Source organism: Mizuhopecten yessoensis, unplaced genomic scaffold (genome assembly GCF_002113885.1).
Source record: "Mizuhopecten yessoensis strain PY_sf001 unplaced genomic scaffold, ASM211388v2 scaffold8009, whole genome shotgun sequence".
Taxonomy (NCBI): domain Eukaryota; kingdom Metazoa; phylum Mollusca; class Bivalvia; order Pectinida; family Pectinidae; genus Mizuhopecten; species Mizuhopecten yessoensis.
The window spans coordinates 134,209-154,635 of record NW_018407333.1 but is presented as its reverse complement, the minus strand read 5'-3'; the positions used below and the strand labels follow the sequence as shown (position 1 = coordinate 154,635).

The window sequence follows — 20,427 nt, the reverse complement described above, 5'->3', positions numbered from 1 at the left end:
ATCCCATATTTCTTTAGTCCTATTTATCACTATACACGATCACATGAATGTGTAGGACGTTTTTGAGAGTTGAAAATCGACACAGGGTGCGAGACGAATTTGATTAGCGTAGTAGATTAAATTAAACTCAGTCCAAATGTCGATGTCGAAAAGAGCGACCAAATTCGGAGAATGACACCGTATAAGCTACTAGTATTACAAGTTATCATATAGCCATTTTAAAAATCCTACCCCGTATCAACCCGAAATCTTCCTACAGTATTAGCCCTGACCCTAGCCCAAAAGGCTGATATAAGTATAGGGCTTGTATCATGTATCATAACCTTTTCCTCGTATTCTTCAAGTTGCAGATAGTTTAGTACAAGCTCAAAATGATTACATGTATCATTAACACAAATCGATTGTGACTGGAATGTGTTGAACCGACGGAAAACAAATATACGCATGCCAGACAAGTATGTGTTCGATGCAGGATATTGCACATGAACAGCTAGCAATATCAAATAATTATGAAAACAACCCTTTTCCGGACATGTATTTAAATAATGTTGTAATTTCGTGAGAGTGAAGTTGCAACTCCTCAGAATCCTGGTAATTATGTATATTTTGTGTTGTTACATGCAAAATATATGCTGGGTTTGCAAACGAGTTATATAACATCCACTATTGAAACCAAACCCGTTAGTGAAACCCGGCTCACACTAGTGGGTGCAACAAGTAGTGTAACTCTGGTTATCGGGACTATCATACCTAGGGAATAGAAAGACTACTGAATCAAACCAATTCTTCTCCAATATGTCTCATCTCATGCGATATCTTCAAACTGATGACAGGAAAGGCCATGATGTTGTCATTCAACACTTTCAGGTGTCGGTTAATAACTCAATATGGAAAACATGGCATCTTATTGATTTATTTTTGAAGTGAACCAACGTCGTAATTTCATTTTAACTTTTCTAACTCTTCTACTTTCTTTGCTAATTATATCTCAACCTATAACAACTTTCTTATCTTGAAATTTCCTTTTACAGATTGTAACATCGCTGTTTCTCCTAAATACTAATTAATATGCCGTAGTTGATACCATATGGACGGTTTCCCCCCGAATATCACAATTGCGGTGATAGATTTGGTTTGGTTTCATTTTGTTTAACGTCCTATTAACACCTTATACTGACAACGGGTGAATCAGTTGTTGCATTCGACTAAATGCTGAACGTTAAGCGGGGAATAGCATCTACCATTTTTAAGGACTTTGGTATGTACCGGCCTGAGGACAGAACCCATTGCCTTCCTCACCTTGGCGAACGCTCAAAATTAAGGCCATAATGGAGGTGTTGCCAAGCAAGGCACTAGGAAATAAAAGGTTCCTAGAAGTAGAATGGAAAAGATAAAGGTTCCAAATATTGCAATGGGTGCAGCAGATTTATTTTGGTCGCTTTTGTGTCCCCAAAAAGAGGACAAAAGAGAAAAAAAATCCCCATGTGATATATATATACATGCAAAGAAGTGATACTTGCTGTTATTAAAGCGAATAAACACCTACCCCCGGGAACAGTTAACAAAGTGTTTCAGGCTTGGACAAAAATAGTCTCACATCCTGAAAGGACAGGGTATTTAAATTTGGCCCTCGGTTTTCTCGTGTGTCGCTCGATAAATTAAATCATTGTAAGTAAACTGTTTGGCTGATCAGACCAGTACACCTCACCCCGTCGTACCACACTTATCACACAAACACAATAGCATAAAAGCTCATACTGCTCACCAACGCTGTAAATCGTCTGAGAAAGATCGTCTTGTGATATATCAATGAATTCCACTACCCGGGTCAGTTATTACGTAACTAGGTCTGTAGACACTTTAGTTGAGCGGTTAGTTGCATTATCATGTGATCATGATGCAAGGTTATAAAATAGACCGTTGTAAGGTTCACGTGATGTCATATACAGTATAAAAGAATCAACTGACGCATGAGCGTTACAGTCAGGTTTTCAGCACAAGACACAGCAGACGACAAAATGGATATTCTCGGTGTAGCCGTGCCTATCTGGGTCATTCTTTTGCTGGTAGCCATCCTAATTTATACATTGTAAGTATAAATCTGATATTGAAAACTAATATAGTTTTAATGCTTATGTACAATACGTTGACAATTAGTACTCTATTAATTTACTTGCTGTATATGAATTTATGGAAGAATTCAGCAGACGACAAAATGGATATTCTCGGTGTAGCCGTGCCTATCTGGGTCATTCTCTTGCTGGTAGCCATCTCAATTTTAAATTGTAAGTTCACTATGTATATCAGCTTGTGCATATAAATCTGATATTGAAAATTAAGATAGTTTTAATGCTTATGTACAATACGTTAAAAATAAGTACTCTATTAATTTACTTGCTGTACATGAATTTAGCGAAGAATTTACCCATGGTTACATGCAGATAGCTTTCATATGATTGTGTTTTTCATATCTGCATATGTGAATGGAAAGTGTAGGGACAGGTTTTGTTGCATGTGACGTTTATAAATAACATATTGTTCCTGATATGGGGTATGTGAACCATCACTATTCTTCGTACATTGTGTTATATGCAACGTGTATTCTGAAGTGAGGGATATAATCATGTTGGTTGTTTTATAGTACTGTGTGTTCGCGTATTTATACATTGAACATCAAGCGGAAGGTGTGATTCCCCGATCGGAGGTAAAAAGGTATTGGGTCACCTGCCCGATCGCTTGGGTATTCTCCGGGTACTCCGGTTTCCTCCCACATTTAAGACAGTCCATGCGCGCTAACATCCGGTCTTAATACGTATACATTCTTCTATTATTCCCATAAACCTGTTTGCGTTGTTTACCGATTCGTGTATATGATCATTAAATTTAAGTTTGTTATCTGTGATTACTCCGAGCTCCTTTTCATTATTAGGGTTTTCCAAAATTACTTGTATCCTCCCTTCATTGGTGTCTTTGCGTAAATAAAGCGGCGCGGTATTAATATGTTTTCATAAGGAAAGTACTTTACATTTTTCCGGGTTAAATTTCAACATTCAAGTATCTGACCATATTTTATAATAGTTATAAAGTTTATATTTGGAATTCGGATTATAAAACTCAATCTAAAGTCTTGTGTTTAAAACATAATTGATTTTTTTCAGAGGTACATAATGTTTGTCCACATATTTGATACACATTTACAGTGACAATACAAATCGCGAAATATGTTACTTTACCTTGCAATGAAGATACGAACAAATAAGTATACAAAGTTAAATATAGTATTTATCTTATTAAATTATTAAAACTATTCACCATATACATCCTTATTGTAGCATGATGAGCCGTGACTTTTTAACGTTCAAGCGGATGGGTATACCCGGACCGACACCTCTACCAATCGTCGGTAACGTGATAGCTTTGGCGTCTAAGGTACGACACTTGATAGGGATTAAACGACCGAAAAACAAATATGTTTACATTTTCTGTAAAGTTAGATTTTTCTCTGTTGGAATTCACAGGGTTGAAGCGAACATCATACAGAACATGCCTTCAGGATATGTCTCTGCATCGTTCAACATGCACTGATAAATTTAGCCGAATGTTTGTATAATTTGTATTCCGTGAATAAAAAGACTTAAATGTAGATATTTTATTTATTTATAGTTTCATAAAGTGATTGAACTGATGTGAAGTTTTGCGGTTATCTGTGAATAAGTTGTAGACCTCTGTTGTCTCTATAAAAATAAGTGTGTTTCAGAAGACGTTTTGTTTCCTGGCATTCAACAGACAAAGTGTTTAAAAAGGTGTTTGGGTTCACAATTTTCTGTGAATAAAATAAGTGCTTGGAACATGTATACGTATGTTTCTTTATATGGCAAGGATTAAGCGTTTTAACAAATGATACATTTCGCAGTATTTTGTGAATTACAGTCATCACGAATCGTCAAAACAATATGAACTGCTAGACTCAGTTTCTGTCAACTCGAGTACAGTCGTTTGAAACATCCTTCTTGTCATTGGTCCGATGTTAAACACCTTTGCATATTTCTAAAAGAAACAACAAAAAAACATCCATGGATACAATGACTTTGAAATAAAAAGTAGTGTTGACGATTCTCTTCTTCATGATAAGATTGAATGGTACAGTGTAGCGCTTTAGGGTAACAGCATTTTTTAACATATTTTATATTATGTCGACTACACCGTCATACTTAAGCAAGAATATTTTGTGTATCTCCCGTTAAATTTACTTTACTGTATGCATGAATCTATATTTATACTTTATACATCCTTGTATTTCGTGTTTCATGCGTATTACCTTCCTTTCATTTTTTCCAGGGTATTCGCGCGTTTGACCTTAACGCACTTAACAAGTATGGCAAGGTGTATGGGTATGTCTTTTAAGTTCAATTACAACTTTTTATCAGAAGGATTGAAACTTTCTTAAACGACACAAAAGACATGATGAGCATAGGTATTTGGTATGGGTTTGTAAACGTTTATCCCCCATACAAATATTGATAAATTAGCATTCATTTTCTTACATATTTTACCCCAGTGTGAAGTTGGTAACTGATACAATGCTAAGCCAGTCCACTATGACTGTCGCATTATGATCGATTTTCTGTTTCTTGAATGCAGGTTTTATCTGTTGTGTTAATTGTTTCCTGTCCTTTTTAGACATTTCGACGGGTTCGCTGCAAATCTAGTGGTAGCAGACAAAGAGATGCTGAGGGAAATACTGGTGAAGCAGTTTAATAACTTCTCAGATAGATTTGTAAGTAGTCGAGTATCATTAAAGGAAATATAACGTTTGTAGACAATCAAACATCGCATTAAAGAAACTACAAAGTTATAGCAAGCAGTTTCATTACATAGCTGGGAAAGACAATGCAATTTCGATTTGTGAGCACATTAAAAACCGTTGTCAAGACAAAGTTACTGTGAAATCGAGGAAAATAATTACCGTACGTTGTGCGAAATGTTTTGGGATTTGTAGGGCACTCTCTGGCCCTACATTGTATTCATGTTTTTATATATTTATGTATATATTTTTTTGTTATGGATAAACGAATGTGAATATATAGATATGATCCTATTAGACGTCTTTATTTGTTTTAGTTTTAATAACATGCTCTTAGTTGAACGCAGTGTTACCACTATGATGTTATTTGATAGTCCCTTGAAGAATTCAGTGGAGACTTGAGACATGGACTGACGGATGTAAAGGGAGAACACTGGAAACAAAACAGGAGTACTATCACACCCACGTTTTCATCCGGAAAACTTCGCAAGGTTATATTTTATATCAAATGGTGCAGGGTTACTTGGATTTTCATTTTGAAATAAGTAGGCAGAACCATCCATTGACATTGACATGGCATTGCCACTATATAGGCTATTTGAAAGCTGTATCATTGATAGGACTTTACATATCATGCACCGCGAGACATAATTCTTAGCGTATTAATACAACACCGACCGGAACTACAATATCCAATATAAACAAGCAAGACGGCTGCTGAAATATCGCTTGGCATTGTGGGACATGACAATATAATTGTAATGTGTGTATTTTTTTTATATATATATATGGAAACAAACTTTTATTACAACAAAAACAAGTTTGGTCTGCAATATCGTACAAAATGCACATCTGTTGAAATCACCAATGCCGCAATGGTAACAATGTTAACACTCGGGCAATCTTTCAGAAATATCGTCTGTTACACTGCACTGGTCCACGGGGGTTACAAACGCTATCAGTATCACGCGTCTATTAGCCACAGTGTCCCCAGTTTCTGACGACATGTCAAATAACGCGGCTGTTGTAGAATCTACCGACTGTAGTCATGTTCCCATACAATCCAAAAATAAATTCACGCATGGATTCTTCATAAATCGAACTTTTCTCTCTGCTCATTCAACTTCCAAAAATAACTCCCTCGTGGAGGGTAAGGTCGGATTACGGTGTATTTATCCACGCGAGAATATTTTTCCGGGGAAAAATAGAAACAATTTAGAATCTTACTTCCAGCTCAGATTTCTATTAATAAACTTAAATCACCCTATATACATATAATACGCCATTGTATTTATACTGAATTGTGAATGGAATTGAAGTGTTTGTTAAAATTTCATAGTACTACTTTGTTTGCCAATCAGCACGCGACAACACGCTGTTCCAACTATTGAACGAATTTGTGATGACTGTCGATAAGGCGGGAATTTTAAATCTTAAATATAAATTGTAAGTTCAAATAGAACACAAGAGGTAGAGAAAAGCGTAGATATAAGTATTGAAGTTTTTTTGTATGGTATTTATGAGCGCGTATTATGATGTGTGCTGTGTCATTCAAATAGGTCATAAATACCATACAAACACCGTTCGATGCTTGAGTATATCATTCGTTATTGTATTATTTTGTTTCTAAATGAATGTGAGCACCTATCAAATTTGCACTAATACATTTTGTTAAATGACATAAAACATAAGGTTTATTCATATAGATGGTGCCCCTTATTCAGAAAGCGTGTGACACGCTCATGAAAACTTCCCGGAAGCTTATAAAGAGTGGAGACGATGGCCAAGTGGAAATGAAAAGGTAATATCAACCCCTTATATATCTGTCCAGTTGATAATTAAATAACAAGTAATATAATATGCCTTATGGCAAACATACAAGAACAAAAATACTACATTGTCAATGTTATCAAATATCAAACATGTGAAGCAAAGATATACCACATGACAAAACTACATCAAACGGCTCACATACATAAAGAAACGACCCCGTTTCTCGCCTTTGTTGAAGAAGAAGACACTTGCCCTTCTGGAACACCTGGTCTTATCAAAATTCACCGTGTCCTTTCAAATGGTCTCCATCTAAATCATTCGTTAGATCAGATGTTGGCAAAATTAATCGATCTAGTTCGAATAAAGGTTTTACTGACACTTTTGTATAATCTTTTTTTTTCAATATTAACTCATTTCAAACATTATAACAGCATTCTTTTAAAATGTGTTATGCAATACCCTCACAGATATAGTAGTGTGTCTGATTTACAAATAAGTGTTTGGCTTGCTATTATTTTTGTTGCTATTTTCAAACATTTCTGTTTTTTCTTTCGTGCAGATTATTTGGGGGATTTTCAATGGATGTCATCAGTTCCACGGCTTTCGGTATTCAGGTGGATTCCCAGAGTAACCCGGATGACCTTTTTGTAAAACACGCTCAGAAGATGTTTGACTTTTCGGTTACCAATCCTTATATGCTCTTTATGAGTACGTACAAATTAGATTAAGGATGCCCACACTGGCACTGTCATTTCTCATCGAGTCCCCATGATGTTTTGTACTCTCATGTGTGTTTATAAAATGACGGCACAAATTTGTTAATTGTACCAGTACGATTTTGTAACTGATACATTTTCCAGTAATAAATGACATCATGAGCCTCATCTAAGACGCTAGGGGTCTAAACGGTGGAAATCGAAACGGGTCTAAAACCATTTGATGCTATGTAATACAAATATAAGGGAAATACTGGTTACTGCTCAAAAGATGAGTGTTGCCGTGGGGACTAAGAAATGTACAAATGGAGGGTGCAATCGTGAGAATAATTGCGTTACTAGTGGACAAGGTATTTACTGAGAGTGTTTGATTAAACGTTCTCTATATAAAAGAATATTGTCCATTCTTGTTCAACTTGTTTTTTCCCAAATTATTAAACTTAATTTATTGAAAATCTTATCATGACTGGAAACAAAAACGTTGCCAGTCCGTTATAGAACACAATGAAATGACAATATTGGTTCCTAAATTTGATGAGGCAAACACTATAGACTGTTCTTAATCCACCGCTGTCCTCGATATGTTCTTTTAGGACAGATAGAGACGACTTACTAATGAGCTGTATGGTAAAAGTTAAGAATTCTTATTTCCTATCATATCTTTTCTCTTTTCCTGATAAAAGTATCTCTGCTTCTCCTTCTCATGGCGTTTATATGTCGCAGTTGTTTCGATTGTCAAACGCCTGCTAATACTATCACGATTTCCATGATGGATCTCGACAGCTGAACTGACTTGTTATTCTACCTTTTCTCTAATTTACAGTGTACTTGCCGGCGTTAAAACCTCTGTTTCTGAAACTTGGTGTGTGCGTCTTCCCACGGGATAGTATGGCCTACTTTCGAAAACTTACTTATCAGCTGCTGGATGAAAGGAGAAGAAACAAGGAGGTAGGTCAATATTTTCTTCTGGTTTGTACATTTTAGAATTTTAGAAAGGTTCATACAGGACAGCCATTTCAATAATATAGGTGACGTTTCATTGAAACAGTATGTACTCTACCGACGTCATCAATCATTTTAGAAAAGTTTTCACAAGATAATTCGAGTTCAAAACATGGTGTTCTCACTTACCCACTATAAGTCAATAGTGTCTGCTAAAGACCTGGAAACATTGTAACAATTGACTCCAGTATGGTCCACAATAGATCTCAGTGTGGGTGTTGTACATCAATAGTCTACAGTACATTCTAGGGTTGTATTCCACAGTGGGATACAGGTATATTTATTGGAAATATGCCGCCGTGTATATTTTTCGAATAGGAGGGCTATGAGGTGCATTTTAAACGTTTTTGCTTGATTGATCTGATGCTTTTCATCCGTTTTGTTGATCTGTAGCATGCTCACGACCTTGCGCTTATAATGGTATGTGTCAATAACAGCTGTTGTCGTGCCTTTAACCTTTTCTTGGTTAAAATGTAAACAGATAAGGCGGTTTTAAAAATGTCGACCGACATTGAGTCACTCAAGATTTAAAATAGGTTATTGAAGAATTATTTCAAGATGACGGTCTACAGATAACTATGGCGTTATCATCCAACGATCTGTAGTCCTTAAATAATAAATGAATTTCTGTAAACAGGATATCCTCACTAAGTGACATCGCTATTGGTTTTTTGCTTTTTAGTATGGTCTTTACATATGGTTTAGCATGCTTTAGCTTTGTCTATTGCTGGGCTAAGTCTTAAAAAAAACACCATTCGTATATTAAAGGTCAGAGTTCAAATGATAGTTTAAGTCTTTCAACGTTTTGGCCTCTTCAACTCATGAGAGCTATTTAATCAGGTGGCATATGATCAATACTTAGTATGAGTTTGTGCACGTCGCACATGGCATTTATGATATACTCTTATGCAGTACTGTTGTAGGTAGATCGCAAGGATTTCCTCCAGTTGATGATCAATGCCCAGGAAGGTCGATTGGAACTTGGTGATGAAGATTCAGAAGAACAGGGCGGCAATTCGTCAAAACAAAATATCCGTGGTAATTGAAGTAGCTATTTTTAAATCAAAGTGACGAAATTTTGGCATTATATGAAATGGAAATGAAAATGATTAAAAGAATGTTTCCTTAAAGCATAGGAGGTATGCTCTTGTGCAACATGTAATGATATTGGTTTCAAATGATCTTTTGACCTATAATTTATATAAGGGGGATTTAAAAGTATCTCATTGGAACTGTTCATAGAAGCAAATACATCTTTATTCTAGGCCTAACATTTGATGAAATCGTGGGAAATGCAGAATTATTCTTTGCTGCTGGCTACGAAACGACGGCTTTGACACTTACCATGAATGCATACAACCTCGCTACGAACCCAGAATGTCAGGAAAGGCTACGTCAGGAAATTGTGGAAAAGATCGGGTCGGTAAGTCGTTATTTAAGATTAGGCATTAGCCACTATTGTATAGGGTTTTATGATAGAAAGACTGCCGTAGCATGGTTTTGGTAAACTGTTTATCAGCTGGACCATGTTTAAACGTCCTAACAACAGCCAGGATCATATGAAGACGTAGAAGAGTGAATTATGATTAATTATAATATAAAGAATATTGAATATTACAAATAATGAAAAATTAAATAACTGATATTCAACGCGGAGGAGAAACTTGTTGATGCTTTGGGTGTTTTCCTAAAGAACAGAAAAGGGAGGAAAGCACACAAACTGACGAAAACACGGATATCAAAAACTTATTGTACAGTATCTCACAACTACTAGAACAGACTTGGAAAATACAAGATTAAGCTCATAAAAAGGCCGTCGTTTCAAGAGATCTATAAAATATCGTTTACTAGCTCCAAAATCATGGTTGGAGTATTACAAATCGTGAATTTCACATTGATATGTTGAGAATGACATGGATATCAACAGTATTAGAAGAATACATATAAAGATTAAAATTGTGTTGTATTACCAAACAACTTTTTAAGTATACAAAGGGTAAACAGAATATTGTAGAAGCCCGAGTATCAAGTAGAACACGTTTAAATGATCAAATTTATGATATCTATAATGAATTAATGAACTTGTAAGTCACTCTTTTCCAAGCTTTCGGGCTTAGCCCTTCGATTAAATGTCACTGGACCTCTTTGTCACATCCATCTTGACAAACATTGCGTTCCCTATAGGAACATATGTTTATAGACAATTAGTATAATGAATTAGCATGGTGATATAGAAGTATCATATTTAAAGAGGAGAAACCTCGTCCTGTAAGGATCCCTTTACCGCTTACAAACTTACAAACACATCTTGTAGGACTTTCATGAGAATAAATCAAGATGAAATATAAAAAAAAAACCAATGTGTTCTTATCGTAGGAAATCAGCGGGTCTAGTCGAATCTCATACAGCACAATGTCAGATTATCTGTGTTACCGACAAATCTAACTGGCCAACGGGAGTCTGCTGGCCCAACTGTTCTTCAGTTATATCCAAAACCAAAATAAGGAAAGGTCACTGCATAAACGAAAGGAGGGGCGGAATTAATAGGGGAAAATGAGAGGTAAAGACAATTCCGGGTTTTAGTTCGAATATTGAGAGTGATCAAGAGGTATGACAAACTTTGAAGTTGTGAGATTTAAGATGGCTGATATACTTATTTTTATTTACAGTTTCAATTGTAATTGACTCAAAAACCTTTGTTGAGATTATAATTATTGTCATTATCAGTCGATAACGACAGTCATTCTCGTGCACGTAGTGATACATACACCATGTACATATGTGTACGTCAACAACCCGGGGGTTTCCATTGCTATTTTCAGAAGTAAACAGAAGTACATGGGATACCAGATTTGTACAACTCATTAGTGTATTCATGCAAAAGATACATTGTTTATATGTATACATACATTGTTGAAATTCATACATTCCGATGACGTCGCATTGTTTACAGCGCCTGCTGATTATTACCGACTGACAGGACGACTGGATTTTGTTTCTTCTACGTGGTTGTGTTCATTTACATACGTTCACGTTGATGACATAGTGTAAACAATACCCAGAAATACGATAGTAAATTCAATTTTGACAATAACGTTCGATATCGGCAATATTGCAGTGATATTTTTAACTCCACTCGATAAGGCTGGTAGAGTGGACTGGAAATCACAGAACGGGTTCGATACATTTACACGACCTTCATGTCATTTGCCTGTATAAATACTGATTGTTAGATCACAGCACACGAACTGAGTTTTGTAATGATTGAAGTTAAAATACAAATTATAAGATTACTTCGTGTGTTTGTGATTTTGTAGACACTATGCCTAGATACCGTTGCCGTGGAGTCTACAAAAAAAATTAGGAGAGTTCCAAAACTGCGAGCCGTTGGTGCCATATTAAGGCATTCCGGAATTAAAAGGGACATCTTTGTGTATTTAATATAACTGTTGAGATAAACTGGTAATGGAATGAAAACGATATGATTTTATTATAACAGTTTACGAGTGCGAGTGAAATATTTTACAAGTGCATCGCGTTTCGCAACTTTGCAAGTTGTGTTAAAAATAGCCACATAGAGCAACTTTGAAGTTAGAATTATCGCTAATGAGTTATGATCACATGTTTAAGAGCGAACATACAAACCAATGTGATGTTTATGTTAAAGATAAGCAGCCGATTTCGTTCGTATGAGTCCTAGTTTGGTCGTATCATGACACGGTGGCCTTCGAAGCGTGGCGCGAAGCGTAACCGTATCACACATTGGGCTTGAATGGAGCTGCTTGAAATCCTCCCGCGGGATATAAATTAAAAGAACGCGTTTTATGTTATATATAAGAAAAAGGCTATACATATCAGGATTAACTTTCTATTAAGTTTAGGTACTTTTATAGTCAAATCAATTAATTTTGGGTTCAATCAGGGTCAATTATCAATCACACAAAGAAAGGGCATAATTACATGTATACCTAAGGGAGATAAGCCTCGACAATATCTTAAAAATTGGAGACCAATTTCTTTACTTAATATTATTTATAAAATTGCATCAGGATCAATAGCTAGCAGAATAAAAACAGTTTTAAATAAAATAATTAAAACAGATCAAACAGGATTTATTGCAGGGCGCTATATTGGGGAAAACACTGGAATTGTATACGATATCATGCAATATGCAGAAAATAGGAATATAACTGGAATGTTGTTAATCATTGATTTTGAAAAAGCTTTTGACTCTGTTTCTTGGAAGTTTATTGATGAAGTTCTGGATTATTTTAATTTTTGGGAAGATATAAAAAAGTGGGTCAAAATTCTACAAAAAAGTCAAGTTCAGCTATTAATCAAGAGGGAAATTTGTCTCCATTTTTCGAAATTGAAAGAGGCTGTAGGCAGGGGGACCCCATCGCACCATACATATTTATAATGAGTGCTGAAATTTAAGCCATTAGAATAAGGAACAATAAAAATATAAAAGGTATTGATATTGATAATAGTCCTATTTTACTGTCTCAATATGCAGATGACACTTCACTGATTTTAGATGGAACAGAGAAATCACTAAAAGAATCAATTGATGAGCTAAAAACGTTTGCAAAAATATCTGGATTAAAAATAAATGTTTCTAAAACACAGGCTTTTTGGATTGGGAGTAAAAAATATAGTGATGAAGTTGTGTACCCTGATTTGAATATACAGTGTGGAAACCAAAAATTTATACTTTTAGGCATTGAGTTTCATGTTGACCTTCACCGAATACCTAAACTGAATTATGATAAAAAAAATAGTTAAGATAAAGGCCCTTATTAGAACTTGGGAAAGAAGAATTTTGACTCCAATAGGTAGATTCCATATCATAAAGGCACTATTAATTTCTCAGTTTAATCATCTCTTTATCTCTTTACCAAACCCAGATGAGAATTTCCTGAAAGAGTTAAACACAGAACTGTACTGTTTTTTATGGAAAAGTAAAATAGATAAAGTGAAAAGAGATATAACTGTTAAAAAATACATTGACGGAGGTCTAAAAATGTTACATGTAAAGTCTTTCATTGAATCTCTAAAGTTAACATGGTTAAGGAGACTCTATACAAGTCCAAGTAAATTGTAAATTATTCTAAGAACTTCTGTTGATGATCACATTTTGGCTAACTGTGGAACTGAGTATATTTCAATATGTCACAATAACTGTAAGAATTTATTTTGGAAGGATGTTTTTGATGGATAAACATGGCATGGATAAACTTATCAAATAAACATTATTCATATCAATCTCCAGATAAATTGGCCAAAACACCAGTATGGTATAATGTAATTAGAATAGATAATCAGAGTATTTTTTATCGGGATTGGTACAATAAAGAAATTATTATTATTAGCGATTTAATCAATAAAGACACTAATTTGTTTTACTCTTTTCAGGAATTTCAACAGTTCTTTGGTATAAATACAAACTTTCTTAATTACCAAGGACTTATTTCAGCTATTCGAAAACATATACAAGATTTACCATGTCCTATCTATCCTTTCATACCAATTAATCTAGAAATACTTTTCCGCAGTAAAAAAGGGACACAAGATTTTTATTATTTACTCAATAAAAATAATACAATATCAACTAGAAAAAAAAAATGGGATTAGGTTTTTAATTTTAATAAGGAAACATGGAAAAAAATATATAAAATGCCTTTTCATATAACCAAAAATTCAAAATTACAGTGGCTTCAATACAGAACCAATCAACACATTTTGACAACAAACTCATTCTTATTTAAGGCAGGAATAGCTGATATTCCTTATTATAACTCATGTAAAACTGATATTGAAACAATAGAACATATCTTATGGGAATGTGATAAGGTGCAGGTTATGTTACGAAATTTTGAGTTTTTAATAGATGCCTTAATGATCCCTTTTGCTTACAATAAGGAGACTTTTATCTTTGGACAATATAATCAAGATGGAATAAGAACACCAATAGACAGTACAATTATTTTGATTATGAAACAATATATTTATTCAGCAAGATGCCTACAAACCAATTTATCTATTAATGGTCTTAAAAAAGCAATCAAGGACAACTATTTTACATAAAAATATATTGCAACAGGTAAAGATGACAAATATAATAACACTTTCAAAAAAATTGGAAAAAATGGCAAAAGTTAATAAATATCTCCTGAATCTTCAATTTGCTGAACTGTATTAAAATGACAATCGATAATTGTGTGTGTGAAAGTGGAAGCGAGATTAGTGTGTGTGAGATTTTCAGCTATTGCAAATGTAATTTTCATTGTATAAAAAAAAATCTGAAAAATAAAACAAATACAAAAAATAAATAAAAGGTCGGACCTAGTAATCTGATGCTGCTTGCTTTCAGGCGAGCCTTGACAAAGCTTTGCAAGGCCTGCATAAACATTTGCAGGTACGCCAGGATTTATACCCGAAATTGTTACATTAATGAACGGTCAAATTGGTTGTTTCGCATAAACGAACAGGCCCCTGTGATAAATGTGTACCTCTCTGGCTATATGATATGAATTTTGTATATATATTATGCGATAAAGGACAATGTATGGGACTTTTATTATTTTTTAAGGTTCATATCACATCATATCAATTAACTATCGCAAATGCTACTTATAAGTTATTTATGCCATAGAACTAATAATCAGTCAAATTGTTGAAAACTTGATTGGATTCGATTACTATGTAGGCCTTTACCTGGGATGACCCATACAGCCACATTATGGCTTAATTCCAATGGGGTCCCTTTTTAGGAGTGTTTTGTTATTTGCTGTATTGATTAAATTAAAATAAGTAATATTGGATTGCTTGGATGCAACGTACCAAAGTCCTAGTTTAGGCTATCAGGTGATAACTACAATGGAACTCGGGTAAATTAATAATAATCGGCTTCGCTGATTGTTCAATTTACCCGAGTTCCATTGTAATTTGAAGCTATCACCCGATAACCTAAACTAAATAGAAAGTTAATTCTGAAATATTAGGCCAATTATCCCCTTCATTGCTTTGTGAAGGCGATACATAGAAGTTATACATCAAGGCGAACGTTCCATTGCCAAGACGATCCCAGATGACTTTTGATCGGTGTCAACCTTCACGCCTATCAGTTGAGTTCTATGGAGCGCATTTTAACTCTAACTTTGGGATGATAATCATAACTTTGCGACAGTACTTACAGTTAAAACTGGTTCATTTTCATAATGAAATATCAATCAATGTTGAATTATTTTAGGAAAAAATTGACACTGAGAACGTCACGAAACTTCAGTATCTCGACAAGTGTATTAATGAAACACTACGGATGTTCTCTCCGGCTTTGAGGTAAGTACATCTTTTAGGAGTCTGATAAACGATAGAAAGGATATGGAAGTTCTCTAAATAAAGCAGAAAGATTGTTACTATCACGAATTGTTTCAGAGAAAAATATCTATCTATGAATTTCTGGAAGAAGAATATTCGGAAAGTTATAATTTTCAGTGATACACGTTTTTGAGTTTGGCAGAATTGAATAAGGGTGCTGTTAATGTTAAATGTTGCAATAAAGTATTAGCCTTGTATGTTCCCGTCTGTCACTTGTCTCACACGTGCAGTATTCCCTAAACAAATTTGTTCCCGTCTGTCAAATGTCTCACGTGTGTAGTGTTTAGCAACCTAATTTGGTCTCGTCTGTCACCTGTCTCAAACGTTTAGTGTCCCCAATCTAATTTATTCCTGACTGTCACCTGTCTCAAACGTGTGGTGTTCCCAACCTAATTTGTTCCATCTGGCACCTGTGACAGCGTGTAGTGTTTCCCAATCTAGTTTGTTTCCGTATGTCACCTGTCTTACACGTGTAGTGTTTCCAAACCAAGTTGGTTCCCGTCAGTGACCTATCTCACACGTGCAGTGTTCCCAACATAGTTTGTTCCCGTATGTCACCTGTCTCACATGTGTAGTGTTTTCCAACGCAGTTTGTTCCCGTATGTCACCTGTCTCAAACGTGTAGTGTTTCCCAACCTAGTCTGTTCCCGTCTGTCACCTGTCTCACTCGTGTAGTGTCTCCAACCTAATTTGTTCCCGTATGTCACCTGTCTTACATGTGTAGTGTTCCCAACCTAGTTTGTTCCCGTCTGTCACCTGTCTCACATGTAAAGTTTCCCAAACCTGTTTGTTCCCGTCTGTCACATGACTCAAACGTGTAGTGTTCCCAACCCAGTTTATTCCCGTCTGTCACCTTTCTCAAACGTGTAGTGTTCCCAACAGAGTTTGTTCCCGTCTTTCACCTGTATTTCACATGTAGTGTTTCCAAACACAGTTTGTTCCCGTCTGTCACCTGTCTCAAACGTGTAGTGTTCCCAACTTAGTTTATTCCCGTCTGTCACCTGTCTCACTTGTGTAGTGTTATCCAACCCTGTTTGTTTCCGTCTTTCACCTGTATTTCACATGTAGTGTTTCCCAACCCAGTTTGTTCCCGTCTGTCACCCGTCTCAAACGTGTAGTGTTTCCCAACCCAGTTTGTTCCCGTCTGTCACCTGTCTCAAACGTGTTGTGTACCCAACCCAGTTTTTCCCCGTCTGTTACCTGTCTCACTCGTGTAGTGTTTCCAAACAAAACTGCCATACTTTAAAATATACCTAGCCATACATGTATATAGCGTTCTTTAACAGTTACACGGAACGTTAAAACAGCCTGATTGAATTATATAAAGGACTCTGCTTGGGCAGCTGTATTTTGTATGTGTGTAGTCCGGCTAAGACTGTCTGATAGATACATACACATTTGATTGTCTTGAAACTGATTTCTATGTCCCCCAATCGGAGTTGGTGACATATTGTTTACTCCGTTTCTTATCATTATTATTAAGTCCCAAAAACGAAGTTTAGGGACTTATTAATGTTCCTCCCTTTCTTTAAAATAGAAAGCCGCAAGTCATCTGGATGAAACTTCACTTATGGGCATATGTTGTTGTGCGTTCAAGTATTTAATTTTTCAGATCGTTGCCATAGCAACCACACGGCACGGAGGCTTCTGATTGGTCGAAATTTAGATGTTGTTCGAATATTTGTATATAGGGGTATTAGGGGACTGCGAAATCAACAGCATAGCTTTTGTTGTCATAGTATTCATATAGCAACCTCACGGAGGCTTTGGTCAAAAAACAGAATTGTTTGATTTTGATGAAAACTGGTAAATAGTGGTAAATTATTGTATTAGGAGACTGCGAATTCAACCGCATAGGTTTCGTTGCCACAGCAACCACACAGAGGCTTCTGATTGGTCGCAATTTATATACTGTTCAATGTTCAAATTTAATATGTACATTGTTGCTGTATTATGGCATTGCGATCCTTTTCTGATGTATCTTTGCGACTAGGGGGTAGTTTGGGGGACTTCAGCAATTGATTGTACGTTTTAACGTTTTAATTTAGATTATTTAAAAATAGATCAGAAACTATGGGAGGTCTTATGTTAGGAAATACAATTCAAAGTAGGTCATGATTATTATTTCTGCAGAATCGACAGAGTGTGTGTAAAAACGACAAAGGTCAAGGACATCACGATACCAGCCGGGATGATCGTGACTGTACCAGTATATGCGATTCATCATGATCCTGAAGTTTGGGAGAAACCCGATGTTTTCAATCCAGAGAGGTATTTTTTTAACCTGTGCATTAAGGAGGTCGTTCATTTGAACTTTTGAATAATAATACTCTTAATCTTTCATACAAATATCCAATATTCCTTCTGGTAGATGCCATTTAACTCTTATCCCTATCAACAATATACTTTTTCATATATACACCTGCTATTGCCTATTTTGATCTCGTTTTGCTTGTTGTGTGCGCTAAGAACACAGATAAGAAGTGACTTATGGACAACAACGAAGTGTCATCTTACGTTAGAAAAGTGAATTTTACCGGTCACATGCTTAATGACTGATTTAAACAATTATTTTGACTCATTTTATGCTGAGTAACAGATCACATGAAATGAACTATTCAATTTCACTTGATACATCTCGTGCCATAGGGCATGATAACTTGATCAGTCACGTGTATTGATTCGTATCCTATGCCGTGATTAGTCACGTGTATTGACTCGTATCATGTACTGTGTTTAGTCACTCGATACGACTCTTGCCATATGACATGATAAACGTAATCAGTTACGTGTATTGACTTGTATCATGTAATGTGATCAGTCACGTGTATCCACTCGTTTCATGTTATGTGATCAGTCATGTGTATCTACTCATATTATTTAATGTAATCAGTCACGTGTATCTACTCATATTATCTAATGTGATCAGTCACGTGTATCGACTCACGCAATATCACAATTTTACAGGGAAGACTATTAAAATACTGAAATACAATTTATTGTTTAAAGATTTTCTGCATCTGAGAGAGCTAACCAAGATCCATTGGATTTTATGCCGTTTGGGTATGGGCCCCGTAGCTGTATCGCTATGCGACTTGCTTTACTGGAGGCTAAAATGGCTACAGCTGATATCGTGCAAAACTTCAGGTTTAGTGTCGGCAGCAAGACTGATGTACGTATTTTCAAATTTATATGTATAAGTCAACTCTTTATTTATTGGTTTTATTTGATCATGAAATACTGATTCGTCTAGCAATTTTCGCAATGTCTATTTCATCCAGGCGTATAAAAATATATCATAATCCAATATGTTGTAATTTTAAGAATTGATTAAAACAGAAAATACTTCATGTTTACAGATCCCACCGAAAATGAAAGACGAAGATTTATTAAAGCCTAAACATCTGTGGTTGAAGATGGAGGAGATCAAGTGAGAGAGCACATTTGCGCAACAGTGAAGCAACTGGCAGGAAACTGCAATATTATTGCCATCGTACTCAAAGTCACTCCCTTTAAATAATGGAAAACTAGTCTATCAGCCAATTATATGTATTTATATTATATTTAATATACTCATATTTACATTATAATCAGTCAAGAGTGACCACCTACCTACATCTTCACCATTTGCAAGGGTGTTTTCCGTGTGTTTTCCTCCTTTCAATTTGCATCCTAATTAACGAGACCATCATTTCCTGTGCACTTATGTTTTTTTCTCGTTTGTCTTGTGATGTGTAAAATCGTTAGTCAAAACATTTTCGCGTGGAAAAGAATTGTTTATACTGTAAACATTGAAACTTCACCGTTTTCTACAAATAGATTAGTTTGAAACTAAAGGCATCTTATATACATGTAAACACATCTTTGGATATCAGCATTGTTTTCCAAATGACATCACTAAGATCTGCTTTCGAATTCGACCATTTTTTTTTCTTTTTTTCTTTTGAGGATTTTGACTCTTGTTTCTGACACGTTACCAATCTATTTGAGCTTGGATACATTATATATATAGTTTAACGTTTTTAGCTCACCTGCCCGAAGGCCAAGTAAGCTTATGTCATGGTGCAGCGTCTGTCGTCCGTTTGCAACTTTTCATTTAACTAACTTCTTCTGAAGAAAAGACATGCCTAGATTCATGATAATTGGCTGCCAGCTTTGTTGGTAGGAGCCCGACAAAGTTTGAGAACGAAAATGACCTTGACCAACTTTCAAGGTCACAGGGGTCAAATGTGTCAAATACTTCAAACGACTTCTTTTGAAGATACAGTTGTGGGTTCGCACAATGTTACACGATGTGCGGTGTGCGCACGATGTGTGCACGGTGTGTGCACGATGGGCGAACGATAAAAATCTGGACGATCATTGCTTGCTCACATCTGTGCGCACGATGGATGGACGTTGTGCGATAACAATCGTGGTTGGTGTAATTTGAGGAATGCCTGATCAATTTATACGGTTTCGTGTTTAAACATATAAACTTGATGTTTGCGTATGTTTCTATATTCTAGCAACATCTATAAACTTATCTTTCTGTCTATGCATTCTTATATTTAGAAATTGTGTTTTCTGTGTTTTTAAACAAACTTAATCGACACACGTATAATTGCAACACAATCCCGTATACAGGTAAACATAACCACTTTGTACATGTCCCTGGACCGTAGTTTTCTCCCCGCCTGTGGCACTTACGTAACTCGTCGGGTTAGGCCGGGTGTGTGAAAATCCAGGTGAAGGGGAGCTATAGGAAAACGA

The 20,427-nt window shown here is 35.6% G+C and overlaps 1 protein-coding gene across 1 annotated transcript; it reads left to right on the top strand.

The window, feature by feature from the left end:
* The first annotated feature begins 1,949 nt into the window (after window positions 1-1,949).
* Window positions 1,950-19,762, top strand: LOC110454671 (cytochrome P450 3A2-like). Its single transcript, XM_021504314.1, has 14 exons — window positions 1,950-2,089; window positions 3,333-3,429; window positions 4,339-4,391; window positions 4,681-4,777; window positions 5,179-5,295; window positions 6,511-6,605; window positions 7,137-7,285; window positions 8,117-8,241; window positions 9,219-9,333; window positions 9,561-9,718; window positions 15,548-15,636; window positions 17,809-17,946; window positions 18,685-18,847; window positions 19,035-19,762. The coding sequence occupies exons 1-14, from the start codon at window positions 1,971-1,973 to the stop codon at window positions 19,107-19,109; spliced, it is 1,590 nt and encodes a 529-aa protein (XP_021359989.1). The 5' UTR covers window positions 1,950-1,970; the 3' UTR covers window positions 19,110-19,762.
* Window positions 19,763-20,427: the final 665 nt, after the last annotated feature.